Raw genomic sequence first — 11,671 nt, forward strand, 5'->3', positions numbered from 1 at the left:
GTCATCACGAACGCCGGAGGGAAAGTGATCGTGAGGAAGATGGCCGGGCAGAACATCTACAAAGGCAGCAACTCGTACGGCGTGCGCTCCCTCTCTCTGCCCAAATGGAGGGAGTCGTTCGTCGTCTCAGGTAGCAACCAGGAAGGAATCTCAATGTCAAACTCGATTCTGCAGCCGTGAACCCACACTGTGTTCTGTTTCAGTGGGGAAGCCAAAGAAAGGAGTGATCTACCCGTCCACCCTGGACTACGTCCCCTCCAGACCCACCTACGTGAAAACAGGTGAGCCGAGAGTCTTTGTAAGACCAGACGCCGGAGACAGAGACGCCATGTGACTAACCTGTCTGCAGCTGCAGAGACAGAAAGACTGAGAGGTCGAGTTCAGAACACGTGCTGGAGCCAGAAATCGACAAATCTCAGGATCGCTGCTTTTTCCGGGGACGAAAGGTCACCGTGGAGCCGCCCCGCGGCGCTCAGGTTCAGCGAGGAGCCAGAGCGCCATCAGCCTGCTAAAGAATGTGGAGAATGCACGAGTGCATGGCAGCTCCTGAAGACGCTCTTCCTCCTCGTTTGTCTTCACCTGTCGTCTCCTCGCAGGTCAGAAGGAGGCCAAAACCACGGCGTTGCCCACGACGACGACGACGACGACACCTGAACCTACCACGACGACGACACCTGAACCCACCACCACCACCACCACACCTGCTCCGACCACCACCGCACCGCCACCCGTCACGACCACGACCAAGGCTCGCGCCGCCGTGCATAAAGTCAGAGATGCAGGTGATTCAAATCAACACACTCCCATCATGCATCACTCTGCATACATACATGTGAAGTCTGTGGATCCATGTATGTCATGTCGAGGGTCGTGTGTACCGATCCACGCAGGAAACCAAACTAACAGCAGCTTCTGTAGTTGAATGTGAGTGATGACAGCAGGGATCCAACGCTCGCACGCCGTTAGGACGCGGTGTAAACACGAGGTCACAGCGCCTGCAGGTAAACCATGGAGCTGCTGGTTAGCCGAGCGTGGCTAACGCTAGCCTTCGGCTGTTTCTAGTTTGTTAAAATAAATCTAAAAGTTCAGGATCTGAAAGAGTCAAAGAGCTCCGGGGTCCCGTCACACGTGATCAGCAGAGCGCTCATCGCTCTTATTAAACATAATGAGATGCTTATCACGTGGAGTCGGCCTCCCTGCTCGGGACGTGACGGCGGGTACACGGCGCTCGCACTGTCTTCAGGTATGTGTGTAAACCAGATCGGCCGCACGCCAGGAAAACCTTCAGAGCGTTTCTGTCTCTCTCATTTTCTGTAACGTTATCTCGCCACCACGTTTGTCTTTCTTCTGTCCAGGCAGCAGCCACCCGTACCTCGCCTCTGTGGCCGCCGCCAGCTCAAGTAAGTGAAGCGAAGCACGCAGGGGTCACGCTGGTGTGTGTGTGTGTGTGTGTGTGTGTGTGTGTGTGTGTGTGTGTGTGTGTGTGTGTGTGTGTGTGTGTGTGTGTGTGTGTGTGTGTGTGTGTGGTGGCAGGTTACTGCTTCATGTTGGGACGTTCATGATGATGGGATGGACCAGCATGCTGTTTAACAACATTTAGATTTAAAGAATTTAACCAGACAGACGGACACAAACCACCTCAGGTCCTATGCACATTAGGACTGGGAATAATGGCACCAGTACAGAGTAACTGGTTCTGTTACTGAAGCTGCCATCTTTAGCCAATCAGAGCGGTTACCTTCCTCTGGAGGGATGAGGACATGGGAAGGCAGTAGTTCAGTCTGTAGGGACTTGGGTTGGGAACCGGAGGGTCGCCGGTTCAAGTCCCGGCACGGACCAAGTCCAGAAACTGGTCTGGTCTGGAGCACTGCCGAGGTGCCCCTGAGCAAGGCACCAAACCCCAAAACTGCTCTGGAGCGCTGGCTGTGGGCAGCCCCCCTCACTCTGAGACGTCTCCATTAATGCATGTCACTAGAACCCTGTTTGTGCATGAGTGTGTATCTCGGCCTGTGTGTGTGTTAGAGCATTAGCATTAGCATTAGCATTAGACAGAGTGTAAAATTAATAAAGTATAAATTATTATTATTATTATAATTACTGAAAGGACAGATGAGCTTCCATCACATGTGAAGTTAAAGCATGTGTGCAGGTGACACACTGTCCTATCACAGTCAGTGTTGTGCATCATGCATGTGCTGCACACCTCCCCTTCACAGCAGAGTCACGGCTTTAACACGCGTGTGCTACAGTGAAGAACATGCATGTTTCAAATGTGTTGTAAATAAAAACAATAAAAAGGTTGTTTGAGTTGACTGTGTTGAAATGTTGTTGTGAACACCGGTACAGGACAGTCTCAGAGCAGCCAGGCAAAGACTCACAGCCAAGGTACGTCCGTCTCCTTCACTGTCCTCAAAGTCACATTTAGCTCGTCTGCTCTGACTTAACGCTGGCGTCTCTTCAAAGTCTTCAGAGGAAGTGCCTATCCCAATAGATTTCCACAACGTGCCAGTGCAGGTAAACCTCCTTCTCATTCATCCTTTAAGCATTAGCTTAGCATGACGTGCTAACACTGCTTCAAACACTTTGACTCGTCTTCCAGCAGAATATCGTCTCACCTGTAATGTCTCAGAAACGCTTTTCAGCCATGATGGTGGAGCAGCAGCATGCTAACATGCTAACACGTTCTCAAAGTGTTAGCTAACCCGCCTGGAGAGAAGGCGCCCGCCTGTAGTGAAGGCGCCCGCCTGGAGAGAAGGCGCCCGCCTGTAGTGAAGGCGCCCGCCTGTAGAGAAGGCGCCCGCCTGTAGTGAAGGCGCCCGCCTGGAGAGAAGGCGCCCGCCTGTAGAGAAGGCGCCCGCCTGGAGAGAAGGCGCCCGCCTGTAGTGAAGGCGCCCGCCTGTAGAGAAGGCGCCCGCCTGGAGAGAAGGCGCCCGCCTGTAGAGAAGGCGCCCGCCTGTAGAGAAGGCGCCCGCCTGTAGTGAAGGCGCCCGCCTGTAGTGAAGGCGCCCGCCTGGAGAGAAGGCGCCCGCCTGGAGAGAAGGCGCCCGCCTGGAGAGAAGGCGCCCGCCTGTAGAGAAGGCGCCCGCCTGTAGAGGCCTTCGATCGTGATCGCGATCGTGTCATGTACCCGCCTCCTCCTCCTCCTCGCTCCGAGTCCAGACGTAGAAGAGGGCGAGCGTCCTCCGTTACATGAGAAACATTCTGAACTTCATCGTCTCATCATCTGTTTGTTCTTCACCCGTCTCGCAGGTCTGCGCAGACCAGAGGCCGGATCCACTATCAGGAGGCAGCCTTCATCTCCAGTGGGCCCAGGTCAGCCTCACACACACACACACACACACACACACACACACACACACACACACACACACACACACACACACACACACACACACACACACACACACACACACACACACACACACACACACACACACACACACACACACACACACACACACACACACACACACACACACACACACACACACACACACACACACACACACACACACACACACACACACACACACACACACACACACACACTCATTCTGTCTGTTTCTCATCGCTGCAAACAGTTTTTAACAAGGTTCAGCCCGAGCGGACGTCAACCATGAACCACGCCAACCCGGGTAAGTGCACGCACGCACGCACGCACGCACGCACGCAACCATCTCAACGGTTTACAGAGAAAGGTCAGAAAATCGACCTGAGCGTGGTCTAGACGCCACAGTCGACCTGAGCGTGGTCTAAACGCCACAGTCGACCTGAGCGTGGTCTAAACGCCACAGTCGACCTGAGCGTGGTCTAAACGCCACAGTCGACCTGAGCGTGGTCTAAACGCCACAGTCGACCTGAGCGTGGTCGACCTGAGCGTGGTCTAAACGCCACAGTCGACCTGAGCGTGGTCGACCTGAGCGTGGTCTAAACGCCACAGTCGACCTGAGCGTGGTCGACCTGAGCGTGGTCTAGACGGTGTAAAGAAACCGAGTTGAATCAAAGCCATGAAGACTAACGGGGGTCGAAGGCGGTACGAGCACGCCGTCCCTGCCGGAGAGAGCGAGGAGTGTGGGGTCAGAAGAGGTGATTCGTGTTTTCTTCTCTTACAAAGAGACGAAACACATAGACGAGTCGACGCAGCTCTGCAGGATCTGGGTCGGACTCTCGGGCCGGTCGGGAATAGAAGCAGCGAGGTTTGGCTCAGAAGGAGCTTCTGTGGAATGTGAACCAGTGGATCTCTAGAATTAGACCAAGCTGCAGCACATCCCTTCAGACTGACTGCATGATAGAACATCTAAAGCTGAAGCTTTCCTGCAGAGATGGAGCAGCCGATGGAGGGAATTCTTTCTGCTGGAGGTCAGAGGTCAGAGGTCAGAGGTCAGGGTCTCTCGCATGACAGCCACGGACGTTCACGGAGAAACCTTGGAGAAGGTGACTGGTTGGTTAGCTGATCTGTGCGTGCCTCAGAAGTTTTCACCTCCTTAAACTTGTCAGGTTCCTGATGAGGAACAGATACTGAAGAGACGTTACACATCATAAAGGTCCGTAAAAATGTTTGTAAACGTTCAAACGTGGCCCCTCCTCCTGGGCCTCCACAAGCCCCGCCCACTCAGCAGGATGTAGTGTGTACATTTACTGTAACGTACGCTAGCACAAGCTAACCGCTGGTGTTTGTCAGCTTCCTGTCCAACAGGAAGTAGACCAGCTCCACGTTAACGGGTTTATAGGTCGGCGTCTCTGCAGACAGATGATACGAGCCGTGAGAGGCAGGAAATGATGCGAGGCGCTGAGGTAAGAAGCTGGCCCTGATCCTGTTGTGACCTCGTGCCCGCTGGGATCACTGAAGTGGCGATGATCGGGAGAGTTAACCTCGATCCTCGCCGATACTCGTTTCATCCGAAGTCACAACAGTGATGTCTGCTGCAGAGCACTGGGCCTTTTAGCAGATTAAGCTAATCTCTGCCTCCTGCTATCTACACTGACCCCGGTTTGACACCAACGTTACAATAATACTCCCACGCTTCACTTGGCTCTCCCAGCCCGTCCTCGCCAACAAAGAGCCTGCTCGCTCACGGCCACTCGATGGGAACCTCGGAGGCCGGCTGTGTTGGTGTAAGCTCGCCGTCCAGCGCAGCGAGGGGTTAACCGGAGTGTGTTGTCCTGGGTTGCTCGCTTACACAGATCTGATGTTTTGTTATGGCTTTAATCAGCTGTTTGTTTGGTCGATCGTATTTCACGCTCGCCTCCTGCAGGATAAACGGCGTGATGTTTTTGTTGCCACACTTTGAGTCTGTGGAAATGTGACGGCGAGAGCTGTGGTTCAAACACCCAGAGAGCTCCGCCCCCGTCTCTCCCCCCTGCAGGTAGAAACAACCTCAGGTCGCTCAGACGCCATCTGAGTGACTCCTGCATGTTCAGTGTCGACGCACCTCGCTGATGACCCGGCAGGGTCAGAGGTCACAGCTCCTCCTCCTCATGCTTCTGTCCTCACACATATCTCCTCCTGCACAGCTTTTCCCAGGAGGGAGTGGGCGCCCCCCCCTGTTCCTCGCCCAGATTGGTTTCCTGGTGCTCGACGACCAACAGGTACAGAATGCATCACTGACTCCGCCCTCTTTAAGAGGTCATAAAACAGAACGGGTCCAACGCACACTCACAAAGATATAAAATGTTTGTTTCTGTTCAGAGGTTTAAAAAAGCTCCATGGCGTTATGAACATAGCGTTGCATCGAGCGTCCACCTGTGATTGGCTCCTGAATTCGAGGACACGCCTTTTTTTAAGCATTTATTTTTACAGTCGAAATAAAAATGTTCAAGCACGTCAACGTGATTTAATGATTCACACTCTGCTCTTCAACCTCGGAGGTCAAATTTACGAGATTAAAGTCGTAGAAGAAGAAAGTCGTAAAGTTACGATATTAAAGTCGTATTTGTAAATCTATTTAGGCGATGTTCGTCGATGTCAGTTTCATCCAGGCGTCTCCTCGCCAGCGGAGAGAGCGCCACGTTTGCTAAAAATAGATTTTCCGCTCTTATCGTCCTTGGTCACGCCGTTCGCACACGCAGACACGCTCGTGGTCGGCCCATGGCGACGTGTCTCTGTGTGATTGGTCACTTAAACTCTAATGACCCTCCCCCATTCTCTACTGTGCATTCAGATGTTAGTTATGGAGCTCCAGACTCAGGATACACGTGGAGCGAGGCACCTGAGATGACAGGTAAGGCTGCACAGCATGACGGCGTGGCGTGTAGCGCCCCCTCTCACAGAGGCATGGTACTGCACTTTGTGTTTTCTGTTGCATGCCGACCCGCCCTGAATGTGTTGAATTGTCTCCATATGTCAGTACATGCTCTGTGTCTCTGAGGACCGTGTTTACACGCCGTCTGCCCGCCATATGACAGACGGGCGGATTACTGTTAGTGCACGCTGCGAGCTCGCCATTCTGCACAAAGCTGTTTGTTTTTTTCCGATGGTCTGGGATTGGTCAGCGAGTTCAGACAGTGTGACCAATCACAACCATGGAAACGTGGCTTCCTCTTGAGTTCACTGTGAGAATACTAACGGGTGTCACGACCTCCTCCTCCAGCTCGGGATCACACGCCTGATATGTCAGAATATGAGCGCTGGTTTTATAACTTTGGACCGCACCGTAAGTCTTCTTCATTTCTTCTCTTCTTCAGTGTTGTGGTGCAGGAGTTCCCTCTTTGTTTTCTGACACCACTTTGAATGTGTTTCCTGTTTCCATGAAGTCTTTAAATGACGAGAATAAAAACAGATGTTTCTCAACAAGCCGGCTGACGGCGCCACGTGACCGTCGTGCAAACAGCAGTTCAACAAGTTGTGAAATAAACGTCACGCGTGTCATCAGGACTTCATTAAGGAGACTGATACCACACGCACTCATGTAGGTGATGATGAGAAACCAGCAGCCAGTTAGCCTAGCTTAGCTTAGCTTAGCTTAGCTTAGCACAAAGAATGGAAACCCGGGAGCTTCTCCTCCGTGTTCCTTTCAGGATTCTTTTTAAATCTTACACGGGTCAGCGCCACATGACACCTCGAGATCGCTGATATCTGCTGACCAGATGTTCTGATCCATCCCACATGGACCTCTGGACCAAGCTGCCCCCCCTCCACACGAGGTCCGGCCCCCCACACTGACAGCTCCTTTTATGTCTTTATCAAGCGCCCCACGGACAGAGGCTATAGTCTTCAGGTTCGACTCTGTCTCTGATGTCTGACTCCGTCTCTGTCCGTCTCTTTAAATAAAGAGTTTAAAAATAGAGACCAGCAGGACGGGTGACTTTAGAGATCTGTCTGTCCGACTCAACCGTCCTTCCAGATCACAGACGAACGTCCACATGCAGCCGAGCGGAGTCTTTCTATCGTCTTCCTCACTCATCTCTTTACTTTTAGCGCCTCGCTCCTCCGACTCAGAAGGGACCCGTAAAGTCCCGTTGGACACGACCCATACCCGAGGTGAGCTGAGCTAACCCGGCTACAAACACACAAAGAGAACAAGTGATGATGTGTGCTGCGTTGTGTCAGGGAGGAGCTAACGTGCTAGCTTGTGTCATATCTACACAGTGGAGCCGGTGGACGCCTGGAAACCAGAAGCTAACATTTACGAATCAGGTGAGCGGTTTAGCACGCAGCTGTGTGTGATGTTTAATTAAATCATCCTGACACGGAGCAGTCGAAGCTGGACCGTTGTTTCTTCAGTTGGAAGGTAACTGATGGATGAACAAGTCAGTCGGGTCCAGATGACCCGGATCACCTGGATGACGGTCCGACTCGAGAGATGAAGAAACAACTCGGCTGATTCCATCAAAGGAGCAAAAAAAAACAAAAAACACGAGGACACTTCCTGTCTGAGAGAGATCAGCTCTCTGATTGGTCCTTTAAGTGCTCGTGCGTTTTCTCTCTTTTCAGGTTTCAGCGTCAGAGAACAAGAACCTGCACCCAGAGCTCCTGAACCCGTGACACAGGGAGACCCAAGTAAGTCCTACAAACTAGTCCTGCAGCCTTTCCAAGGTCTCGGACGCCTTTCTACTCGCTCTGCGCTCAGTGAAGACGTTTCAAATCTCTCGTGTCCTCGTGGTCGTCGTTTGTCGTTCCTGCAGACTGTAAGGTGGACCTGGCCTTCCTCATGGACGGGAGCTGGAGCATCGGGAAGAGACGCTTCAAGATCCAGAAGGACTTCCTGGCCGAGGTCGCTCACACCATCAATGTGGGCGTGGCCGGCCCCATGATGGGAATCATCCAATACGGGTGAGCTGGTCGTCCACGCTGCCAGACGTCACGTCGCTAGAAAAGGACATTTAAGATGGTTGTTGTTGTCTTCCTCTGCAGTGATGACCCGGTGACGGAGATCAGTCTCAAGTCTCACTCAAACTCCAGAGAGCTGAAGGCCGCCGTCGATAAGATCGTGCAGAAGGGAGGCCTCTCCAACGTGGGTGAGTGACCCGCCGTCCGCCGCCAGATACAGTAACTGCCAACAAGTGCAAGTGTGAAAGTGAAAAGGCTGCAATTATCACATGCTTTACTGGGCTGGCACATTTTCACATGCAAGGGTGGAATTCAGTCTAAATGTGCAGTGAGACGCTGTTAGCTTAATTACAGCCCTGCGTCTGTGAGCCGTGTTTTCCCCTCGCTCTGACGACAGCGCGTCATGCTGCGGGGGTCGGCGCTCCGCTCCGGTTGGTGCGTCCTCCGCCACGCGTCTTTTTCTGGTTTGCTAAATTCTGCATCCAAACACACATCACTGTGTTTGTGTCTGAAGTGCTCTGTAATCACTGGACAGTGTGAGCCGTGGTCAGCGCGCTCACGGAGCCCACCAGCAGGACTGTGGTCACCACAGGAGGGCGCTACGCTCTGTTGTTTTTAAGGTTGTTATTTTAGAGCTGGAGGGAATCACGGCCGAGCGTGCCAACGTGGTCACGTCTCTGAAGGGATGTGACCTCGATGATCCGTCCAACATCTTTTTCTCTTCCTTTTCTCCCCGACACGCTGAGTCAAAAAGGACACCTTCCTGCTGAAGAGCACGCTGGTAGATGGAGAGACGAGGAACACTGGAGACAGTCTTTGTCCTTCTTTTCACACAGCTTTGTGAAAGATCATAATAAATGTTGAAAACTAAAGTAGGCTGCTCAGTGGTTATCTCTGTCTGTGAGGAGGTTGCTGGTTTGAATCCCTGTCTGTCCGGAGCCTCTCTGTGTGGAGTCTCCTCCCACAGGTTACCTGCTGACTCTGAACTGTGTGTAGGTGTGGCTGGTTGTCTGTCAGCTCTGTGATTGGCTGCTGACCAGTCCAGGGTGTGACCCCGCCTCTCGTCCAATGACAGCAGGGATGAGCTCCGGCCCTTTAAGTCATCACACGCGTTCCTTCCTTTAACCGTCTCTCTGCTGCCCCCTGCTGTCCTGGCAGGAAAGGCCCTCACCTACATCAACAGGCAGTACTTCAGTGACGCCAACGGAAACCGAGGAGGAGCGCCGAACGTGGCCGTGGTTCTGGTGGACGGCTGGCCCACGGACAAGGTGGACGAGGCGTCTCGGCTCGCTCGGGAGTCCGGCATCAACATCTTCTTCGTCACCATCGAGGGTCCCGACGACAACGAGAAACAAGAGCTGGTCGAGGCGAACTTTGTCGACAAGGTGACAACAGAAAAACACGCCGGCACGCCTCGACTCTCGGCACGCCATGTTCTGGATTTATATGATGTGTTCCTCTTTCCTGTCTGCAGGCCGTGTGTCGGACAAACGGCTTCTTCTCGCTGCCCGTCACCAGCTGGTTCGCTCTGAGGAAGGCCGTGCAGCCTCTGGTCAAGAGGGTTTGTGACACGGACCGCCTGGTGTGCAGCAAGACCTGCCTGAACGCCAACGACATCGCCTTCGTCATCGACGGCTCCAGCAGCGTGGGGACGGGAAACTTCCGCACGGTGCTGCAGTTCGTCGCCAACGTGACGCGGGAGTTTGAGATCTCTGACACGGACACGCGGGTCGGCGCCGTGCAGTACACGTACGAGCAGAGGCTCGAGTTCGCCTTCGGTCAGTACAACAACAAGAACGAGCTGCTCAACGCCATCAAACGCGTTAACTACTGGAGCGGCGGGACGAGCACTGGGGCCGCCATCACGTACGCCGCAGAGCAGCTGTTTAGCAAATCCAAACCCAACAAACGCAAGATCATGATCGTCATCACAGACGGACGCTCCTACGATGATGTCAGAGTGCCGGCGCTGGCTGTGCATCGCCAAGGTCAGTGTGTGACGGAACGGACGCACGTGAGGCCGTGGCGTTTCATCGTTTCATCGTCTCTCTCTCTCTTCCAGGTGTGATCGCCTACTCCATCGGCATCGCGTGGGCCGCGCAGGACGAGCTGGAATACATCGCCACCGACCCCGACAAAGAGCACTCCTTCTTCGTGGACGAGTTCGACAACCTCTACAAGTTTGTTCCCAAAATCATCCACAACATCTGCCAGGAGTTCAACTCGCAGCCGAGGAACTGAGGAGGGAGGAGGGAGGAGGGAGGAAGAGGAGCGAGGAGGGAAGGAGGGAGGAGGGAGGAAGGAAGGAAGGAGGAAGAGGAGGGAAGGAGGGAAGGAAGGAAGGAGGGAGGAAGAGGAGGGAGGAAGAGGAGGGAGGAGGGAAGGAGGGAGGAGGGAGGAAGGAAGGAGGAAGAGGAGGGAAGGAGGGAGGAAGGAAGGAGGGAGGAAGAGGAGGGAGGAGGGAAGGAGGGAGGAAGGAAGGAAGGAGGAAGAGGAGGGAGGAGGGACGGAGGAAGAGGAGGGAGGAGGGAGGAAGAGAGCGGAGGGAGGAAGAGGAGGGAGAAGGGAGGAAGAGAGCGGAGGGAGGAAGAGGAGGGAGAAGGGAGGAAGAGAGCGGAGGGAGGAAGAGGAGGGAGAAGGGAGGAAGAGAGCGGAGGGAGGAAGAGGAGGGAGAAGGGAGGAAGAGAGCGGAGGGAGGAAGAGGAGGGAGAAGGGAGGAAGAGAGCGGAGGGAGGAAGAGGAGGGAGAAGGGAGGAAGGAAGGAGGGATGGAGGAAGAGGAGGGAGAAGGGAGGAAGAGAGAGGAGGGAGGAAGAGGAATGGCGGGGAAGCGGAGGGAGGAGGCGTCTTTACAGAACTGATAATTTCACGCACAAATGGCGGCGCTGGATTGGCTGCAGCACCTCGTATTTGAAGTGGGAGGGGCTTGTGTTTCGGCGTGGACTGTGGGATTATACTAAACGAATGTTAAACGGAGACGTGTCGTCCATGTGGCGCCTTAAAGTGATGTAAAGGGTTAACACGCTGACTCATGTTTATAACAAACCAGGAGAGTCCAGACGTCAACACGTTGCCAGGTTGTGAAAAATCCCCCTAATTCTTGATTTCCACAATAAGAGCGCAGCCACAGACCCGCATCGTGTCATCTCTCGTTACCACGGTAACACGTCCGCTTTGGGCTTCCATACATTCTGAATAATCTCTTCAGGTTTTTATGTGCAAATCGTGCAAACATCTCCCACGTAGAAAATAAAAGAGAGATGCTGATCATCTGAATGTCGAGCTGCTCGATCACGAGCCTGAAACGTTTCGTTCTTCATTCAGAAGCATGAAATCATATTTCACACTAACACACTTTAACACTCGCTTCCTGCAGCATCATCAACACTAATGACTCGCTCCT

At 53.5% G+C, this 11,671-nt stretch overlaps 1 protein-coding gene across 3 annotated transcripts in view; it reads left to right on the forward strand.

Moving 5' to 3' along the window:
• Positions 1–10,527, forward strand: part of vit (vitrin) — a 17,514-nt gene extending 6,987 nt beyond the window's left edge. Inside the window, exons 5-23 of one of the 3 annotated variants that reach the window (XM_079362125.1) lie at positions 1–130; positions 204–281; positions 597–782; positions 1,356–1,400; positions 2,347–2,385; positions 2,464–2,514; positions 3,250–3,312; positions 3,582–3,635; positions 5,515–5,589; positions 6,162–6,221; positions 6,591–6,653; positions 7,418–7,480; positions 7,589–7,636; positions 7,934–7,999; positions 8,125–8,272; positions 8,354–8,457; positions 9,428–9,654; positions 9,744–10,257; positions 10,332–10,527. The exon at positions 1–130 is cut by the window's left edge and continues 4 nt beyond it. In XM_079362125.1, coding sequence (XP_079218251.1) covers positions 1–130; positions 204–281; positions 597–782; positions 1,356–1,400; positions 2,347–2,385; positions 2,464–2,514; positions 3,250–3,312; positions 3,582–3,635; positions 5,515–5,589; positions 6,162–6,221; positions 6,591–6,653; positions 7,418–7,480; positions 7,589–7,636; positions 7,934–7,999; positions 8,125–8,272; positions 8,354–8,457; positions 9,428–9,654; positions 9,744–10,257; positions 10,332–10,510 — 2,193 coding nt within the window. In that variant the 3' untranslated portion in view covers positions 10,511–10,527. The remainder of the gene's footprint in view (positions 131–203; positions 282–596; positions 783–1,355; positions 1,401–2,346; positions 2,386–2,463; positions 2,515–3,249; positions 3,313–3,581; positions 3,636–5,514; positions 5,590–6,161; positions 6,222–6,590; positions 6,654–7,417; positions 7,481–7,588; positions 7,637–7,933; positions 8,000–8,124; positions 8,273–8,353; positions 8,458–9,427; positions 9,655–9,743; positions 10,258–10,331) is intronic. The other 2 variants (XM_079362126.1, XM_079362127.1) reach the window with 2 other exon arrangements.
• Positions 10,528–11,671: the final 1,144 nt, after the last annotated feature.

Source organism: Symphodus melops (assembly GCF_947650265.1).
Source record: "Symphodus melops genome assembly, chromosome: 15".
Lineage (NCBI taxonomy): Eukaryota > Metazoa > Chordata > Actinopteri > Labriformes > Labridae > Symphodus > Symphodus melops.